Source organism: Rattus rattus, chromosome 6 (genome assembly GCF_011064425.1).
Source record: "Rattus rattus isolate New Zealand chromosome 6, Rrattus_CSIRO_v1, whole genome shotgun sequence".
In the NCBI taxonomy this organism is placed as follows: Eukaryota; Metazoa; Chordata; class Mammalia; order Rodentia; family Muridae; genus Rattus; species Rattus rattus.
In genome coordinates, this window is record NC_046159.1 from 42,034,810 (window position 1) to 42,056,493 (window position 21,684).

Consider the following 21,684-nt stretch of genomic DNA (forward strand, 5'->3'; position numbering starts at 1 on the left):
TTTTCAAGTTTTGTTGAATATAGGCTTTTACAGTAAGATCTGATGATTTTTTGCATTTCCTCAGAATCTGTAGTTATGTCTCCCTTTTCATTTCTGATTTTGTTAATTTGGACACACTCTATGTGTCCTCTCATAAGTCTGGCTAAGGGTTTATCTATCTTGTTGATTTTCTCAAAGAACCAACTTTTGGTTCTGTTGTTTCTTCCTATGGTCCTTTTTGTTTCTACTTTGTTGATTTCAGCTCTGAGTTTGATTATTTCCTGCCTTCTACTCCTTCTGGGTGTATTTGCTTCTTTTTGTTCTAGAGCTTTTAGGTGTGCTGTTAAGCTGGTGACATATGCTCTTTCCTGTTTCTTTCTGCAGGCACTCAGCGCTATGAATTTTCCTCTTAGCACAGCTTTCCTTGTGTCCCATAAGTTTGGGTATGTTGTACCTTCATTTTCATTAAATTCTAAAAAGTCTTTAATTTCTTTATTTCTTCCTTGACAAGGTTATCATTGAGTAGAGCATTGTTCAACTTCCACGTATATGTGGGTATTCTTCCCTTATTGTTATTGAAGACCAGCTTTAGGCTGTGGTCGTCTGATAGCACACGTGGGATTATTTCTATCTTTCTGTACCAGTTGAGGCCCGTTTTTTGACCAATCATGGTCAATTTTGGAGAAAGTACCATGAGGAGCTGCGAAGAATATATATCCTTTTGCTTTAGGATAGAATGTTCTATAAATATCTGTTAAGTCCATTTGGTTCATGACTTCTCTTAGTCTGTCTACATCTCTGTTTAATTTCTGTTTCCATGATCTGTCCATTGATGAGAGTGGGGTGTTGAAATCTCCCACTATTATTGTGTGAGGTGCAATGTGTGTTTTGAGCTTTAGTAAGGTTTCTTTTACGTATGTAGGTGCCCTTGTATATGGGGCATAGATATTTAAGAATCAGAGTTCATCTTGATGGATTTTTCCTTTCATGAATATGAAGTGTCCTTCCTTATCTTTTTTGATGACTTTGAGTTGAAAATTGATTTCATTTGATATCAGAATGGCTACTCCACCTTGCTTTTTCCGACCATTTGCTTGGAAAGTTGTTTTCCAGCCTTTCACTCTGAGCTAGTGTCTGTCTTTGTCTCTGAGGTGTGTTTACTGTAGGCAGCAGAATGCGGGTCCTAATTGTGAATCCAGTTTGTTAATCTATGTCTTTTTATTATGGATTTGAGACCATTTATGTTGAGAGATATTAAGGAATAGTGATTATTGCTTCCTGTTATATTCATATATGGATGTGAGGTTATGTTTGTGTGCTTTTCTTCTCTTTGTTTTGTTGCCAAGATGATTAGTTTCTTGCTTTTTCTAGGGTATAGCTTGCCTCCTTTATGTTGGGCTTTACCATTTATTATCCTTTGTAGGGCTGGATTTGTAGAAAGATATTGTGTAAATTTGGTTTTGTCATGGAATATCTTGGTTTCTCCATCTATGTTAATTGAGAGTTTTACAGGATACAGTAACCTGGGCTGGCATTTGTATTCTTTTAGGGTCTGTATGACATCTGTCCAGGATCTTCTGGCTTTCATAATCTCTGGCGAAAAGTCTGGTGTGATTCTGATAGGTCTGCCTTTATATGTTACTTGACCTTTTTCCCTTACTGCTTTTAATACTCTTTCTTTATTTTGTACATTTGGTATTTTGGCTATTATGTGACGAGAGATGTTTCTTTTTTGGTCCAATCTATTTGCAGTTCTTTCGGCTTCTTTTATGCTAGTGGGTATCTCTTTATTTAGGTTAGGGAAGTTTTCTTCTATGTTTTTTTAAATATTTATTTATTTATTTTAAGTATATGAGTACACTCTGGCTGTCTTCAGACACACCAGAAGAGGGCATCAGATCTCATTACAGATGGTCGTAAGCCACCATGTGGTTGCTGGGAATTGAACTCAGGACCTCTGGAAGAGGAGTCAGTGCTCTTAACTGCTGAGCCATCTCTCCAGCCCTTCTTCTATGATTTTGTTGAAGATATTTACTGATCCTTTGAGCTGGGAGTCTTCACTCTCTTCTATACCTATTATCCTTAGGTTTGATCTTCTCATTGAGTCCTGGATTTCCTGTATGTTTTGACCAGTAGCTTTTTCTGCTTTACATTATCTTTGACAGTTGAGTCAATGATTTCTATGGAATCTTCTGCTCCTGAGATTCTCTCTTCTATCTCTTGTATTCTGTTGGTGATGCTTGTATCTACGGTTCCTTGTCTCTTCCTTTGGTTTTCTATATCCAGGGTTGTTTCCATGTGTTCTTTCGTGATTGCGTCTATTTCCATTTTTAATTCCTTCAACTGTTTGATTGTTTTTTTTTTTTTTGTTTGTTTTGGTTTTTTTTTTTATTTTTCCTGGAATTCTTTCAGGGAGCTTTGTGATTCCTCTCTGTAGGCTTCTACTTTTTTTTATTTATGTTTTCCTGCATTTCTCTAAGTTAGTTCTTCATGTTTTTCTTGAAGTCCTCCAGCATCATGATCAAATATGATTTTGAATCTAGATCTTGCTTTCCTTGTGTGTTTGGATATTCCGTGTTTGCTTTGGTGGGGGATTTGGGCTCCGATGATGCCATGTAATCTTGGTTTCTGTTGCTTGGCTTCCTGCCCTTGCCTCTTGCCATCAGATTATCTCTAGTGTTACTTTGTTCTTCTATTTCTGACAGTGGCTAGACTGTCCTATAAGCCTGTGTGTCAGGAGTGCTGTAGACCTGTTTTCCTGTTTTCTTTCAGCCAGTTATGGGGACTGAGCGTTCTGCTTTCGGGCGTGTAGTTTTTCCTATCTACAGGTCTTCAGCTGTTCCTGTGGGCCTGTGCCCTGAGTTCACCAGTCAGGTCTCTTGGAGCAGAAATGTTGGTCTTACCTGTGGTCCAGAGGCTCAAGTGTGCTCTTGGGGTGTTTCTTATGAGCTGTCTGAGGGGGTAGCAACCAAGAGGACCTGTGTTGCACTTTCCGGGAGCCCCTGTGCACCAGAGTCCCAGATGGCGTTTGGTGTTTTCCTCTGGAGTCAGAGATGTGGGCAGAGTGTAGTCTCTTCTGGTTTCCCAGGCGTTTCTGCCTCTCTGAAGGTTTAGCTCTCCCTTCCATGGGATTTGGTTGCAGAGAACTGTTTATTCTGTCTGTACCTTCAGGTTCCGGGGGTGTCTCAGACGCAGGGGACCTGCTTCTCCTGTGCCCTTATCTATTGGAACCCAGAGGTCGTATACAGTTTCCTCTTGGGCCAGGGATGTGGGCAGGGGTGGGCAGTGTTGGTGGTCTCTTCAGCTCTGTTTTCTCAGGAGTGCCCACCTTTCCGGGCTGTGAGCTCTCTCTCCAATGGGGTTTGGGAGCTGTGACCTGGAGGCAGGGAGCGCAAGATTGGCACTCCCGCTAAAAACCCGAAGTGTCTGGTCCTAGAGGAATTTTGCCTCTGTGTGTCCCAAGGCCACCAGTCAGGTCGCTTGGAGCAGAAAAGTTGGTCTTACCTGTGGTCCCGAGGCTCAAGTTTGCTCATGGGGTGTTACTTATGAGCTCTCGCGCAGGGGTAGCAATGAGGAGGACCTGTTCCACCTTTTCCGGGAGCCCCTGTGCACCAGAGTCCAAGATGGCGTTTGGTGTTTTCCTCTGGTGTCAGAGATGTGGGCAGATTGTCGTCTCTTCTGGTTTCCCAGGTGTGTCTGCCTCTCTGAAGGTTTAGCTCTCCCTCCCACTGGATATCGGTGCAGAGAACTGTTTATCCAGTCGGTCCCTTCAGGTTCCGGCAGTGTCCAAATCGATCCATTCTTATTGCCATGTACAAAGCTCAAGTCCAAGTGGATCAAGGACCTCCACATAAAACCAGATACACTCAAACAAATAGAGAAAAAAGATGGGAAGAGCCTCAAACATATGGGCACTGAGGAAAATTTCTTGAACAGAACAAAAATGGCTTATGCTCGGAGATCAAAAATCAATAACCTCATAAAACTGCAAAGCTTCTGTTAGGCAAAGGACACTGTCATTAACACAAAATGCCAAACAAGAGATTAGACAAAGATCTTTACCAATTCTACATCTAATAGAGGGGTAATATTCAATATATACAGAGAACTCAAGAAATTAGAGTTCAGAGAGTCAAATAACCCTATTAAAATTGGTTTACTGAGCTAAACAAAGAATTCTCAACCGAGGAATATTGAATGGCTGAGAAGTACCTAAAGAAATGTTCAACATACTTATTCATCAGGGAAATACAAATCAAAACAATCCTGACATTTCACCACACCAGTCAGAATGGCTAGGATAAAAAGCTCAGGTGATAGCAGGTACTGGCAAGGATGTGGAAAAAGAGGAATACTCCGCCATTGTTGGTGGAATTGCAAGCTGGTAAAAACAATCTGAAAATCAGTCTGGAGGTTCCTCAGAAAATTGGACATTGTACTACCCAAGGACCAAGCTATACCACTCCTGGGCATATACCCAAATGATGCTCAGACATATAACAAGGATACATGCTACAATACATTCATAGTATTCTTAATTATAATAGCCTGAAGCTGGAAAGAACCCAGATGTCCTTCAACAGAAGAATGGATACAGAAAGTGTGGTACATGTACACAACAGAGTACTACTCTGCTATCAACACCAATGACTTCATGAAATTCATAGGGAAATGGATGGCACTAGCAAATATCATCTGAGTGAGGGAACCCAGTTACAAAAGAAGGCACATGGTATGCATTCACTGATAAGTAGATATTAGTGGAAAAGCTCGAATTACCGAAGGTACAATCCACAGACCACATGAAACTCAAGAAGATGGATGACCAAAGTTTAGATGCTTCAGTCCTTCTTAAAAGGGGGAGCAAAAGTATTCATACGAGGATATATGGAGACAAAGTTTGCAGCGAAGACTGAAGGGATGGCCATTCAGAGCCTGCCCCACCTGGGGATCCAGCCTTTATACATACAGGCTAAAATCACAGACAGTATTGCTGATTCCAAGAAGTACATGCTGACAGGAGCCTGATATGTATGTCTCCTGAGAGGCTCTACCAGAGTATGACAAATACAGAAGTGAAAGGTAGCAGCCAACCATTGAACTGAGAATGAGATCCCCACTGAAGGAGGTAGAGAAAAAATTGAAGGAGCTAAAGGGGCTTGCAACCCCATATGAACAATACCATCCAACCAGAGCTCAAACAGACTAAACTACCACCCAAAAGTACACATGGACAGACTATGGCTCCAGCTGCATATGTAGCAGAGAATGTACTTATTGGACGCCTATGGGAGGAGAGGCCCTTGGTCCTGCAAAGGCTAGATACCCCAGTGTAGGGGAATGTCAGGGCAGGGAGGCAGGAAGAGGTGGGTGGTTGGTAAGGGGTAACACCCTCATAAAAATAGTAGGAGGTTAGATGAGATAGGGGGTTTATGGATGGGAAACTGAGATATAAATAAAAAAATATCCAATAGAAAAAGAAAGTAACCTCAGGATCTTCTCATAACATGCTGAGAAAGCCTTTGACAAAACTCAACATCCCTTCATGTTAAAAGTCTTGGGAAGATCAAAAATTCAATACCCAAAGTTAAACATAGTAAAAGCAATATATAGCAAACTTAGTAGCCATCATCAAACTAAATGGAGAGAAACTTGAAGCAATCCCACTAAAATCACAGACTAGCCAAGGCTGTCAACTCTCTCCCTACCTATTCAATATAGTACTTGATATACTAGTCAGAGGAATTAGACAACAAAAAGAGGTCAAAGGGATACAAATTGGAAAAGAAGAAGTAAAAATATCACTATTTGCAGATGATAAGACAGTATGATTAAGTGACCCTAAAAAGTCCACCAGAGAACTCCTAAACCTGATGTCCCAACAGGTTTTGTATATCATCTTGACAAAAACTGGAGTTATTACAGAGAATGGAGCCTCCTTTAAATAAATTCCTCCATGACATTCAGCTGTAACGCATTTTCTCAATTAGTGATCAAGGGCAGAGGACCCCTTGTGGGTGGTACCATTCCTGGATTAGTAGTCTTTAGTTCTATAAGAAAACAAGCTGAGCAAGGCAGGAGAAGCAAGGCAGCAACAATCTTCCATGGCCTCAGCATCAGCTCCTTTTTCAATACCTGCTTGAGTTCCAGTCCTGACTTTCTTTGGTGATGAACAGCAATATGGAAGTGTAACCTGAATAAACTCTTTCTTCTCAAACTTGCTTCTTATTCATGAACAAGACTGGAAATCAAGCAGCACATTTCCCTTCTGTTCATAATGCTCTCCACTGGAAGAAATAGCTCTTTCTTATATGATGGGTCAGAGAGTCTTAGCTTCAGTAACTTCTGCTCAAGCATGATTCTCCCTTAGTTGTGTGAAGCTCATGGTCCTTCATGATATGAAATTATGAAAGAGTTTCACAATTAAAAAGAAGAGCATGCAGTAGGACTCCTGTACAAAAGAACCATGGCCAGTAGGTAGCAACCATTTGTTTTGTATATCATGCTCTATCTTGTACAGGACTTTATGCCTCACTGAAAGAGTTTTTGATAAGAATGATCATATAGTATTGGGCAAGTAGAAGCTTCAGTGAAGCAAGTGGCTCTTGTATTCTTCTGAACAGCTTAGCTGCCTCTTCCCATTGGGTTGAATTACCTTGACCGTATATATCTATTATTTTTCCAGGTGCAAGGTATGTTATTCAGACCATTAATTTCCAGTTTTTCTCCATTACATGCTGAACTTTTTTTCTGTTCAAAGAGTTTAAAGTTCCTCTGGTAGTCAGTGGCTCCTATTCAGGCTTTCTCCACGTTCACTGTTCTATTTTCTTTTAAAGATATATTCTTTTCCATTTTACATTCTTCACCTGCCTAACACTGTCTTACAATCTATTCCTTCCCACATAGGCAATGTGTGGAGGATCAGCCCATGGCACTATTTGTCTCTTCCATCATCATCTCCTGCATATTATGCCTACTCTCTCATGCTACTATTAAAAAATAATTTTGGTGAAAGATCAACCTTCTCTCTAATCATTAATACTCAGTAAATAGCTGCAAATACTCAGTAAATGCCACATTCTCACCTATCCCTCTTATCTCAGTTATTCTACCATGGTTTACTTGTTTTACTTTATTTTCTGTATGCTGTTGAACCAAGTATATATCTGGTGCTACTGGTAATCATAAGAGGCCATCAAATCCTCTGAAACTAGAATGGTAAATGGTTGTTAACCCCATTTGGGCAATGGTCCTCTCCAAAGTAAGAAGTGTTTTTATTCACTGAACCATCTCTTTTGACAAAATATATTTGCTATTCAAAAAATTTATATACTTTATTATCACTTTCCATAAAGTTATATTTAATTTTATATATGTAAATCAAAAGAATTTGTATTTACCACACAACTGATGATAATAAAAATATGTCTAGTGCTAAAGATTCTTCCTATTCAGTCTTGTTACTTTTAAACCTATAATAGAGGCTCAGTTACTGAGAGCAGCAGGAGAAAAAGATCAAGGATCTTTACCTTCATAGCAGAAAAAAAGCAAATTCTACATGTCCTCTTGAGGACTCCAAGAAGAGGCTTCTGAGTGTCCAGATCAGTGTTCTGTTTGCCTCCAGTCACATGCTATACCAGGCTTCACTGAAGGTATTTGTGTGGCCCAACTTCCCTGCTCATGCAGAAATGAGGATGTGGCTTAGAGTGAACAAAGCATACTCTGGGGAAGAGTCTATCCCCTATGTGTACAGAGATCACTCACTGATCTCTTTTTATATTTTCAAGGAGCTGTTTCTTCTCTTCTGTGTGTGAAATGGGTTGATAGATGACATGGGGCTTTCATCAACTCTTCAATCTTCAACAAACTAAGTCTTCCCTCTGTCATTTGTTCTGTGGTCATGGAGTCCGAAGCAAAATGTACTCTATACAAACAAAAGGGCAATATAAATTGGTATAGGGAGAACTGTTGCTTTATGTTTTCACATGTGAAAGATTCACAAATAAATATATAATATGCTTAGAACTGGAATAAAGTATTTTGTTACATGAATGTATATGTGTACGTATTGATATAATAACTACTGTACATCCCTTCCATAGGCATTCAATGTCTATTACTTCTGTGAGATATTAGATATCATCACTGACTGGAAAAGAAGCAAACAAACATTTGTTTCACTGATCCACTTAGAAAACTTGGAGCGGGTGTTACTATAGATAATATCTCTAAAGAGAATTTCTACCAAGTTATTTTTTGTATAAAACTATCTCTAATCCCTGTAATATGCAAAGTATGTTGATATGAATAAAATAAAGTTTCGTTTCTAAAGATATAAAAATAGAAAGAAGAGAAAAGGATGTTTAATTTTTTAAGGATCTGAAAGGCCACATAGTAGAGAAGTGGCCTCTGCATGGGATAACGCTTAGGGTCAAAACCTAAGAGAGAGAATAGGAGTAATTATCTGAGTGTTCATGACCTCAGAAAAAGATCAGACACAAGATGGGAAGCATGAATGTATTCAGTCACATCAGCTTTATGTAGATGACAATTAAGTGAATGTAGGTTCTGCCATTTAGGAGTCACATTTTTGTGTTGTCTTGTTCACTGTGTATTGAGTTTTTGCTTTTGCAAAACTTCATATTAAGAGGACCAGTGATGGGGAACAAAAAAGAAGACACTGTTTCCAATAGCATTGCCAGGCACCTATAAAAGGGGCCTCTGTGTTGTTTTCCAGGTATTTTCAGGTCAGGTCTGTGTCATAGTGAACAGTGCCTGTAAGAGTTGGAGCTCTCTTGAGGAAAGCATGGCAGAAAATTTTAATGAACATAATACACTCTTTATAGGAACCTGGCCTGACATTGTTCTTCTCTTTCTGAAGAGAAATAAACACACTTCCTGTCAGGAAAATCTTTGCATCCCAACCTTAGTCCTGAGAATGGCAGAGACATCGGGTCCTCATTAAATTAAAGAACCGAAACAGCCATGCAGCTGTGCCAGACTGCAGATAATTTGCATATTTGATGAACACAGCCCACTGAACTATGCCTTCTTATTAGACAATCTGCAATCATTTGTATTCAGTCCCAGACAGGACACAGGACAGTCAAGATGGCTCCAGTTCAACTTTTAGGGCTTTTGCTGCTCTGCCTCCCAGGTAAAAAAAAAAAAACAAAAAACTTTCAGAATTGTGCCTGGTGCTGTGAAAAGTTATGTTTTTCATTTTTCATGTTGTTAACAGTTTGTATTTGATGTGTATTTCCAATATCAGCCATGAGATGTGACATCCAGATGACCCAGTCTCCTTCACTCCTGTCTGCATCTGTGGGAGACAGAGTCACTCTCAACTGCAAAGCAAGTCAGAATATTAATAAGAACTTAGACTGGTATCAGCAAAAGCTTGGAGAAGCTCCCAAACTCCTGATATATTATACAAACAGTTTGCAAACGGGCATCCCATCAAGGTTCAGTGGCAGTGGATCTGGTACAGATTACACACTCACCATCAGCAGCCTGCAGCCTGAAGATGTTGCCACATATTTCTGCTTTCAGTATAACAGTGGGCCCCACAGTGATACAAACCATAACATAAACCACCCAGAGATGCAGATGTATGAGGTTGGGTTTTCACAGCTGTTCTTTTTTTTTTTTGGTTCTTTTTATTACTGACATAATGTCTCAGATGTAGCCAGGCTTTGAAGATTTGGAAGGATTTGGGCATCAGAGGCCCATGATATTGCTCTGTACTGGGTATGCTTCAGCAGTACAAAGAATATTGATTGTCTGTAGACTTCATGAACTGTCGCGGTCATTATACCTGAGGAATCTAAGTGATATTCTCAGATGGAATTGTTATATAGCAAAACAAATGTCAATGTAGATGAACCAAACAATGTCTGGTGTTATAAACACAAGTGGAGTCTACCGAAAAGCTCTTGAATGGCTTTTGGACGGTGCAAAGTAGAGGTATGCAATGTTGAAGCTTAAGACAGACAGAAATGTGCTGTTCATTTTGAAATCAGATTTCAGTTGCATGACAAAGATTTGAAGTGTAAGTATGTGGTCTCAAGAACTCTTTCCAAAGACCAGTATTATGGTATTGATGCTCCCAGTGGTCTTTATGAATTCTTGCCTTTATGTAAATTTTACTCTATCCAAGTACCTGCCTGTTGTCACTAGGGAATTTTACAAACATATTTGTCCTCTGTAATATAAGACTGGTTCCATATTTTACAATTAATAATTGCTCTTTCATTTTAGTAGATATATTATAAATATTTATGTGTTTGGTGAAATAATTTTTACCTGTAAAATTTATTTTAGCACTAATTTTTTGTTTAAAGCTTTTAATAAACACGTGTACTAGAAGAATACTCCTCTTGCTTTACATCCTAACCAGCATGAGCTGTCACTTAAGCTTTTGACCTTAGCCACTCTGGTGAGTGCAAGATGAAACATAAATGTTCCTTCATTTGCATTTCCCTGATGACTGAGGACTCTGACCATTTCTTCAGGATTCCTCTGTTGAGAATTCTGCTTATCTCTGTGTCGCAGATTTAAATAGGATATTTGGTTTATTGGTGTCAAATTCTTGAGTTCTTTATATTTTTTGGCAATTCTGTGATGGCTGTCAGGTTGGTGAAGATCATTTCCTAACCTGTAGGCTGCTGTTCTGTCCTATTGACAGAGTTCTTTGCTTTACAGAAGCTTTTCAGTTGAATGAATTTCAATTTAATGCAAACTTGTCCAACCACGCTTGTAATCAATATGGATGTTTCCCATAAAATTGTGAACAGTTCTACCTGAAGATCCAGTTACACTTTTCCTGGGCATGCACCCAATATATGATCCACCATACCACTGGGACATGTGCTGCACTATGTTCATAAAAGCTTTATTTGTAATAGACAGAATCTGGAAACAATCGAGATGTCACTCAACCAGAGAATGGATACAGAAACTACTGTTCATTTATGCAACGGAATATTAACCAGGTATTAAGCGCAAGGATATCAGGAATTGTGAAGGCAAAGGAATAGAACTAGAAAATATTTTGCTGAGTGAGGTAAACCAGGCTCAAAAGAACAGGCATGACAAGAGCCTAGCATTACTGCTTTTTGAGAGGCTCCACCCAGCAGCAGCAGACAAAAGCAGATGCAGAGAGTCTCAGCCAAACATTGATCATAGCACAGCAAGACTTTTGAAAGAGTTTGGGGAAGGATTGAGTGACTTGCAGGGAAGTCATAGGAATTCCACAAGAAGACTGACAGAGTAAAATAATCTAGACTCTTGGGGGCTCTCAGAGACTGAACCACTAACCAAAGAGCTTCCATGGGTGGAACCCAAGGTTCCTGCTCACATGCAGCAGATGTCTAGCTTAATCTACAAGCAGTTTCCCCAACAATTGGACTGGGGGCTATCCCTAAACTGATGCCAACAAATAATGGAACAACTTTATGTACAGATTTTTCAACAAAATATAATTCCACATATTTTTTTATCTTTAAAGGTTTTTAAAACACACACACGAACACATACACATCCACATGTGCACACACATACACAGACACAAACACACACACACATACACACACACACGCACACACACACACACACACACACACACACACACACACACACACACACACTCCCAAAGGGTGTGTGTCATCTTCATTTAAACAGGAGATTAAACCTCCATGAGGTAGAGAATTCATCTTTGAATTTATGGTAATCTTCCCAATTTGGGTGAACTGTGAGAGAGTAAGACTCTTAATTTGGTGGAAGAGGAGGAGCCTTAGGTTCCATGTGTAAAATTTCAGCTTCTGTTTACATGTTGTCCATACTCCACAAACCCCATCTTTTGCTAATTTCACTTCTTTTAATGCTTTATTGTCTAATTCGTACTCATGTAAAGAAGCTGTCTCTTAGTCCTCAGAATTCTGGCGCTCACACTCATCCTACATCATATTGATAACAACTGATACCATGCCCATGTGACACAAATTATATTGGAATTTTTTGCACGTGGCTGATGAGTTTGGATATTCTGCTTCATGTTCTCCACAACCTCAACAATGAATGTTCCTTCATCAGGATCCAAGGATTATAGTCACTGTCAATATTATGCTGCAGCAATCTAGCAGATGTGCTTTAAATACAGGAGTTCTACATTTTTTTAATGATGCACTAGTCAGCAAATAGTACTGCCTTACCCAATTTTTCCCTCATTGTTCTTGCTTACCTCCTTCTGCAGGGTGTCTCTAATCTTTCAATTGAAGGTCTTAAAGTCTTTTTTCACATGCCACTTGTGAATTTTCTCCTGTGAAAGCAGGAGATTACCTGGGAATGAAAGGAGCCAAAAGGAATGAGGTAGACCACAGCCTAATGCTGTATGGAGAAAGTATTAAATCCCTGTGGTTTCTACCCAGCTCCTGAACCTTTGGAATAAAAAGCACACACAGCCTTTGTATTTACAAAAAACATTAAACAGTACAAAAGCTTGACAGATGCCTACCCTCTATGTTTTTAGAAACTACTTTCCTGTCAATAAATCTGAGTTATTACATACTCTGCTTCTTATGTGCTGCTCTTAATTGGCCATCCTTCAGGGTCACATTGTCTTTATTTCTAAGCCAGGGGACTTCTTCCTCTTCTCCCTGGTAACTGTCTCCAACTTCCAGCCCTGGATACCTCAAGCTCACCTATGTCCTCTCTGCCCAGGTATTGAGTGTTGGCATCTTTATTTAACTATCAGAAATAATTTGGGCTCAGGGTCACTTAGCATCTACCTGCAGACTCTCTCCTCCTTGGGATAACCAGATTTTGGGTTCAATATTACCACTGAAATACAAGTAGCATCAGACCAACTAACTGCAATACTGCACACAGTTTTCTTTAGATTCTGGTATACATTTTATACACAGATTCAATAAAGAAGGAGGTGAGCAAGCCAGGCTATTTGAGTTCAGAAAATCATGATTAGAAACAAAAGATTAGACAACGCTTGATTAAATGTTTGTGAGCAAATACTAAATGTTAAAATATCAGCTCCATGAAAACTTACTGATGGCAGATTAATTTAAAGAAAATTGTCTGACACATACTATAGATTATATTTCAGGGAAGCACCAATGGCTTATGCTCTAAGATCAAGAATCGACAAATGGGATGTAATAAAACTGCAAAGCTTATGTAAGGCAAAGGACACTGTTGTTAGGACAAAAAGACAATGAACAGATTGGGAAAAGATCTGTACCAATCCTAAAACTGATAGAGGGCTTATATCCAAAATATACAAAGAACTCAAGAAGTTAGACTGCAGGGAGACAAATAACCCTATTAAAAAATTGGGATCAGAGCAAAATAAAGAATTTACAGCTGAGGAATGCTGAATGGCTGAGAAACAACTAAAGAAATGTTCAACATCTTAAGTCATAGGGAAAAGCAAATCAAAACAATCCTGAGATTTCACTTTACACCAGTGAGAATGGCTAAGATCAAAAACTCAGGTGACAGCAGATGTTGGCCCGGATGTGGAGGAGAGGAATACTCCTCCATTGCTGGTGGGATTGCAGACTGGTACAACCATTCTGGAAATCAGTCGGGAGTTTCCTCAGAAAATTGAACATTGAACTACCTGAGGACCCAGCTATACTGCACTTGGGAATATACCCCAATGATACCCCAACATATAAAACAAAGAAACATGTTCCACTACGTTCATAACAGTCTTATTTATAATAGCCAGAAGCGTGAAATAACCCAGATGCCCTTCAACAGAGGAGTAGATACAGAAAATGTGGTACATCTACATCATGGAATATTATACAGCTGTAAAAATCAATGACACTATGAAATTCATAGGCAAATGGACAGAACGGGAAAATATTATCCTGAGTGAGGTAACCCAATAACAGAAAAACACACATGGTATGCACTCATTGATAAGTGGATATTAGCCCAAATGCTTGAATTACCCTAGATGCACAGAACACATGAATCTCAAAAAGGATGACCAAAATGTGAATGCTTCACTCCTTCTTTAAAAGGGGAACAAGAATACATTAGGAGGGAATAGGGAGGCAAAGTTTGGTACACAGGCAGAAGGAACACCCATTCAGAGCTTGCCCCACATGTGGCCCATATATATATACAGCCACCAAACTAGATAAGATGGATGATGCAAAGAATTGCAGGCTGACAGGAACAGGATGTAGATCTCTCTTGAGAGACACAGCCAGAATACAGCAAATACATAGGCAAATGCCAGAAGCAAACCACTGAAATGAGAACGGGACCCCCGTTGAAGGAATCTTAGAAAGGACTGAAAGAGCTTGAAGGGGCTCGAGACCCCATATGAACAACAATGCCAACCAATCAGAGCTTCCAGGGACTAAGCCACTACCCAAAGACTATACATGGACTGACCCTGGGCTCCAACCTCACAGGTAGCAATGAATATCCTAGTAAGAGCACCAGTGGAAGGGGAAGCCCTGGGTCCTGCCAAGACTGAACCCCCAGTGAATGGGGAGCGCGGCAATTGGGGAAGGGTGGGGAGGGGAACACTCATAGAGAAGAGTGGGGGGAGGGGTTAGGGGATGTTGGCCAGGAAACCAGGAAACCGGGAAGGGGAATAACTATCGAAATGTAAACAAGAAATACTCAAGTTAATAAAGATGAAAAAAAAAAAAGAAAAGAAACAAAAGATTAGACAACACTTCAATAAATATTTGTGAGAAAATACTCAATGTTAACGTAGTAGTTTCATGAAAATTTATTCAGGGCAATTTGCTTGCACATTATTAGATTATATCTTAGAGAAGCAAGAAACAAAACAGAAGAACATATGCAGATTGAGGGTACGTTAGGGCAAATACTTTCTGTGCTCTTGGAAGTTTCCTCCCCAAGACTGGGCATATCCTTTCTAAAGACTGGATTCTTTTCCTATGCTCCAAAAAGGAAAAAAAAGGGATAATAACTAACATAAGACAGTGAAAGGAGGGAATAGCGAACTGATGTTTGGAAGCAGTAGGTGGGTATACACTTGAGCCATGCCTGGTAAACACAGTATCCATCAATTCACTGTGGCTGAATAGGGAAGAAGAACACCAGAAGAGGAAGGTCACCTATATCCAGAAAAGTGATAGCAGACACTGTGCTTGTCACAAGGAGGCAAAGTGTTTATGCGGGGGGAGATACAATTTAGAAACATCAGCCCATTTTTTCACTGATCTGACAAAAAATTCTATCATGGTTGTATTTGTTTTTATTGCACGTGTATGCCACACTGTGTATTACAGGGAATGTATCAAAGAAGATAATTATTCAACAGTGAAAAGAGCCTGTGAACTTCCGTGCACTTTTCACACTGTGTTATTGTAGATGGCTAGGTCCTAATGAGATAGTAGCATGGAAAGCAAGAACCAGAGCAATTCAGATTCCCATGCTACTTGCAGGATTTAATAAGAACATTTTTCGTTTTGTAGAAAAATATGCATTACTATTCTATTCCAAGATCCCTGCAGATGCTCATTCAGGATGAGTTATTGAATGTCGCTGTTCTCAGACTTGTCAAAGTGGTCCTGATTTGCATGTGCCCTAGTCCCGTCCTGAGCCATGAGGACTTCTTCACAGGTGGGTCACGCCCTGAGAACAACCAGTTGCTGCCAGAATACAGAATGGACACGAGGCCCACACTCTTTTTCTTGGGTTCCTGCACTTCTTCCTTAATTAAAGAAAAACAGCAATATGAATTTGCTAACCTTTCCTGTAAGGGATGTCTGGTAATTTAAGTAACCTCTCATTTAACACACTTCATATGATGGATTATTCAATTTGTATCTTAACTGTCTTTTTAAATGACATCCAGATATTCCACACTCCCTCATTTTATCTAAACCTTTGAGGGAACAAAATGTACAGTTGCTTGCTGGTCAGGATGGAACCAACAGACATCAGGAAAATCTCCAAAATTCTTGATCTATGGTTCATCTGACTTGTAAGATTAAGTCTAATTGAGGTTTAGAGGCAGTGGCCAGATTTCACCTTCATCATCAGGAGCCTAGAGTCTGAATGTGTTTAACATTGTTCCTCTTGCTACTATTGGAGTAACCCTTCCATAGTGGGTCATGTCAGAACATAATGCACTTGGAGTAACAGGAGTGTGAAGCTGGGTGTCTGTCATTGAGCCTGAACTCCTGTAACTTCTATTGCCTGAAAATATTTTCAGATGAAACCTGGCTTAACAGGATACTCTCAAGTTTTAATAGAAGCAAAAGGCTAACTCTGTGTCATTATTTTCTGCTTTCATAGCACAGAAACTTATATTCTGCTCATCAGTACTAAGCATCTGCATTGCACAATCAGCTTGCTCTACTAGAAACAAAATGAAGATACTTTCTACATGTAAATGCACTCTGACACAGAAATGTAGAATCTGCATTATATCTATTAACTGGCTTTTATAAGGTCTTATCTGCTGGTCAGAAATTTTGCAGCTATGCCACACTTACCCCAGTAGATTCTGTGTGACAAGTTCCACAGACTGAGGCATTAGACTCCAAGGGAGAAGGTCTCCTGGAATAGGTTGTGGAGTTCTCTAGTCAGAGAAAAATATTGAGCCATAGTTCTCATGGCAGTTTGTCTGCTTTATCTTCTTCTATTCCTTTTCTGTATTTATGACATGTTCCTGATACCCTAGACTGATATTTTAAGTGAGAAAATTGGATAAGAAGCCACCCCTTGAGATGGCATCACTTGCCATGACTTTTTCTCCAAGAGATCTAGTGATTTGTCTAATAATCATTTATATAATTACAAAATAGTACTTTGATGAAAACCCGCCCAACAATATATGATCTTGTATGGCTATGCATGTGTAATTGAGGTGGGCTCTGATATTTTGGTATAGAAAGCATCATTTTAAAATACAATTTTAAATTGAACGTTGAGAATTTTTAATAAGGCAGAAGTTCGATCTTAGATTAAATATTACCCATGGGAATTTATTTACTTGTTCAAGACCTAGGGTCATAATCGAAGTTTCCACGAAGATCTTTTGAACCCACTGCTGGAAGTTTGCTATTAACTATGAGTGATTTTGTGTTCTATTAACTGATAATGATATTATCTATTTCATTCATAATTGATTCTTTGAACCTACTCTTTAGAAACTGTAATACCTGGATTTTTTTTCTTGTGCCAGGTGAGTGTGATAATTATGCTTTGTAGCTGCTTCTGTGAACACAGCTTTTAAAACTGTAATACCTGTTTATCCTGCATAAAAGCCCCTGTTCGAAAGTCACAAAGTATACTCAGATTCACACTGCATCTGTGTTTGTTCCTGTTTGTCACACCTGAATCCTTACTCACCAAGTCTTCAAGAACCAAAGTCCCAGGGAACCCAACATCCAGCTGGGGTGGTCCGTGGCACTACTATATGTAAGGTAGATTCTGTATATTCTCTATAGTCCAGGGATCTCTGTGCAATAAAAACACAAAGTGTCTGACTATGTGCTTCAAAAACTTGTTCCCAAAGCCAAATAGGGTGATCACACTGTTTCTATAATCTTTACATCTATTCACAAATCTTCTTTTAATTGCAGGTTGATATTGCTCTCTCTTAATTTGATTCTCAATTATCATTAAAATAAATGTCCTAATTAAAGAGTCCTATTGAAATATTATACTAGAAAATCAAATTGTTATCAAACTAGTTGATAAACTGGCAGCCTTTTATGTATATAATCAAGCATCTAATTAAAAATGAAAGTAGCTCTGTCTCCTTGAATATCAGCTTTTTGCATATTAAAGAAATGGAAATATTAACAAGACTATTATCTAATCAACATCATTCTTCTTTTTCTTACTCACTATTGACTCAATAAGAACTCTTACTCATGAAAAAATGATCAATTCTCAACCCTCTCACAACTGGTACTTCCAATATTTTATTTCTCACACTCTGTTTTCATAATTTTATCACTTTTAGGCCTGATTTACTAAATACAGATCATGTTCTGTAGTATAAAGCTCCATTAGTTGATATTTTAGCACCTGGAAAATCACCAGTGTTGTTTCATCGAGCACTGATTATGAAGACACAATCATCTGCATATGTGTAGAGATAAAGCATGGCTTGAATACTTTTTCCATGAATGAGAATTATGAATCCTCAATTTCTAATATTAATCTTCTTGAAATTATAGGAAACAATAAATTATTGTGTTAGTGACCATTGCATTGCCATAATAAAAATACTTGAAAGAAATGATGTTAAAAGGTCTGATGTGATTTGACTAATCTTTTCAGTTTTTGAGCCCTAAGGAGTGGAAAGGGATATGGTGTAAAATCAAGTATGCCATGGTATGTCTGAAAGCAATTGATATGTTTGAAATATCCAAAGATAGTATATAAAAAAGGGTCTGAACATACTGAATTGCCTCCTCCAACTTTAATAAACTCTTCACTGTGATTTCTCAAAACTACCATAAAAATATCCAAAGCTGAGGCCACTATATAAAATGCAAGCTTCAGGAGATATCGCAGAATGCAATAGGAAGTAACAGACCATGAAGATGCTGTTAACCAGTCATCAGTTCCCTTAATAAAAATAGCCTATTTGAGGTACAATTAGAAGGTCTTTTTTACTGTGTAAATTACAAAAACACCACAGCTAGGATTACACAAACATAAATTAAAATGTTCTTGAGTAAATTATGAGAATTTTTTTTGGTTTTTTTGGGGTTTTGTTTTGTTTTGTTTACCTCTTCTCTTTGTCTTGAGAGGAAGAGAATTAAAAGCAGACAGGTCACATTGATACATTTCTCCAACTGTCAAAATACTTTTGAAGCCTGAGTGGGTATTATGAATGTTAGCAAGTCCATGCACATCAAAAAGCAGATGAGGCAGCTCAGACTACTCTGTTGACACCTTAGGACATTTTGCCATGACTTGTATCCCTGTGAGAGGAAAACTGTTAGCCTGTGCATTGTAGTAAGTCACATTGTCATTAAGCTTCAGGTTGCTGATGATGAGAGAGTAATTTGTCCTAGATCCACTGCCACAGAGCCTCAATGGGATCCCAGTATTCATGTATTCAAGCCTTTATAGATCAGTGTTTGACGTGAATTCCCTGATTTCTGCTGGTGCCAGAATAATCAAGTATCAACATTCTCATTCGTTTGGCAACTGATAGTTAATCAGTCTCCAAGAGATACAAATAGAGTGGATAAAGACTGGTTAATCTAAGTATCACATCTCATACCTGAGGTAGAAGAGGCACAAAGGGCATACAGTGTTAACCACATAGCAAGATAATTTCCATAAAAATAAAGGTAGCTACACTTATGTCTCACCTGAAAAGACCAGAGCAGCATCAGTGCCAAGAGTTCAGGATGGACACTCAGGTTTATTCTGTATCCTCACTGAAAGTGACTTTTGCACATGGTGTAAGTCCTCGAGTGAAATCTTCAGCCTTGTGCTATGCTCTGGCCACATGAAAATTATTAAAGGAGTGCAAGGCTTGAGCCACCTATAGTGTTAGGTATCCACGAGAGAGAAGAGCAGAACATATCAGCCTTCAGACTACAAATTACTTTGTATGGGTGAAAAAATATTATCTGTCCTAGCTCTGACTGCCTGTGCCTCAGCTGTGCATGCCTGTGTGCACATCCTCAAGTCTCCCCCTTGCTCTGCAGATTAGCCATTCCCAAAGCTGGCTGTGCTCAGTGTTACAGGATTAAATCTGTCCTGATACAGTTTCACACATGGCACGGTTTTCTCATTCCTTTTCTCTATTTATAAAACTTATCAAAGTTATTTAAGATTTTTTATTCCTAACCTGTCTTGACGTATGATCCTTACTAATAATTTACTTCCTTAGGAATGCCAGCGAATTTAGGAGAAGGGCAGTCTTAAAACCACTGAATTTTGAAAAACTGCAAGAATTAATCTAGGAAAAAGCGCAAAACCCATGCAAATTTTAGAACGCCTTACAAGGGCTTTATTAAGATACACTAATTTGGACCCTGACATCCTAGAAGGTAAGCAATTTCTGATGACCTATTTCTTTTCCCAGAGCTACCCTGACATAAAAAAAAAAAAAACGAATTTAAAAAGGTAGAAAGTGGGTCCCTAACTCCACAGGCAGAAGTTTTGGCGCTGGCCTTTAAAGTGTACCATATGAGAGAAGAATTACAGACTAAAGAACCATATGCTGGCAAAAGCTGTCTGACCGGCCTCAGCCACTGACCAGAACTCCTGTTCTTTTTTTCTTTTTTTTTTATTTTTTTTTTTTTCTTTTTCTTTTTTTACTTGAGTATTTCTTATTACATTTCGAGTGTTATTCCCTTTCCCGGTTTCGGGCAAACATCCCTCCCCCTCCCCCTTCCTTATGGGTGTTTCCTCCCACCCTCCCCCATTGCCGCCCCTCCCCAACAGTCTAGTTCACTGTGGGTTCAGTCTTAGCAGGACCCAGGCCTTCCCCTTCCACTGGTGCTCTTACTAGGATATTCATTGCTACCTATGAGGTCAGAGTCCAGGGTCAGTCCATGTATAGTCTTTAGGTAGTGGCTTAGTCCCTGGAAGCTCGTGTTGCTTGGCATTGTTGTACATATGGGGTCTCGAGCCCCTTCAAGCTCTTCCAGTTCTTTCTCTGACTCCTGTTCTTCTAAGGCTAAGACCACCAGGCTCCTGCTACAAATAAGGTAAACAAGGTCATTGAGCAAGGTCTTTCCCTAATCCCTGAAAGCCAAGAGGGCCAGGTCGCAGTGACATCAAGAGAAACACTGGGCAGTCAATTGCCCTCATGTTGTGCAGGACAGGGTGACATCACGTCCAGGTAACCCTGATCTCCTAGGCTTGGCTATGGATAAATGAAGGGGCAAGCGTTCCCAAACCCGACCACTGCCGTCACCAACATGGAGCCCTGGATAACCCTCATGGTGTTGTGGGCAGCCCATCTCTTTCGTCTTGGACACTGTGGCCACTTACTCAGTCCTAACAGAGCTTTGGGGACCCATTTCTCTCTCAAGTTTCCCTACTGTTGGGGTAGAGGGAAAACCTTACCTTCTCACCAAACCCCACTGTTTAGCTGCATTTTTAGGAGTGTACCTCTCATACATTCCTTTTCGGTAGTGCCAACATGCCCTGTCCCCTTATTAGGAAGGGATTTTCTAACTAAGTTCTTTGTCTTACTTCCTTTGCCACGACCCCATTTTCCCAAACTCAAGCTTCCAAGGAGCTCTTCTGCTCCTTCTAGTCAGCAAACCTACTAACAGAGACATGCCTTTTCCTCTACCAGCTTCTCCTATAGACCCTGAGTCTGGTAGATCCAAAAGCACTCTGTTGCCTAACAGTCTTTCCAAATAGGGTCCGGAAGCTGCTCCATGACCAGGTGCCAGGAACCAATCCAAATCGCTGTTTGCAGTATCAGTTCTCCGATTTATGTATCATGAACTCTTTGCTTGCTTTCTCTTTGACCAGACAAAAAATGATTCTAAAAAATTACCAGATAAGTATGGGATCTGCCAATATTGGTCTTGTCAGATACATATGCTAGGATCACAGACCAGTCACTTCTTCTATCAACAAAACAAGAGTCTCTTTTACTACATCGAAGATCCAACGAGTCCCAGATGAGAGCTAGGAGTTGTTGGTAAGTGCTACCAAAAAAAATCAAGCAGGGTCTTCAATAAGTAATATCTA

At 39.4% G+C, this 21,684-nt stretch overlaps 1 gene segment (V, D, J or C); it reads left to right on the forward strand.

Moving 5' to 3' along the window:
• Positions 1 to 9,073: 9,073 nt before the first annotated feature.
• On the forward strand, positions 9,074 to 17,208 carry LOC116904279. The segment is given in 5 exon segments: positions 9,074 to 9,136; positions 9,251 to 9,597; positions 10,887 to 10,973; positions 15,465 to 15,612; positions 17,183 to 17,208. Coding segments are annotated over 5 exon segments (654 nt in total).
• The last annotated feature ends 4,476 nt before the right edge of the window (positions 17,209 to 21,684 follow it).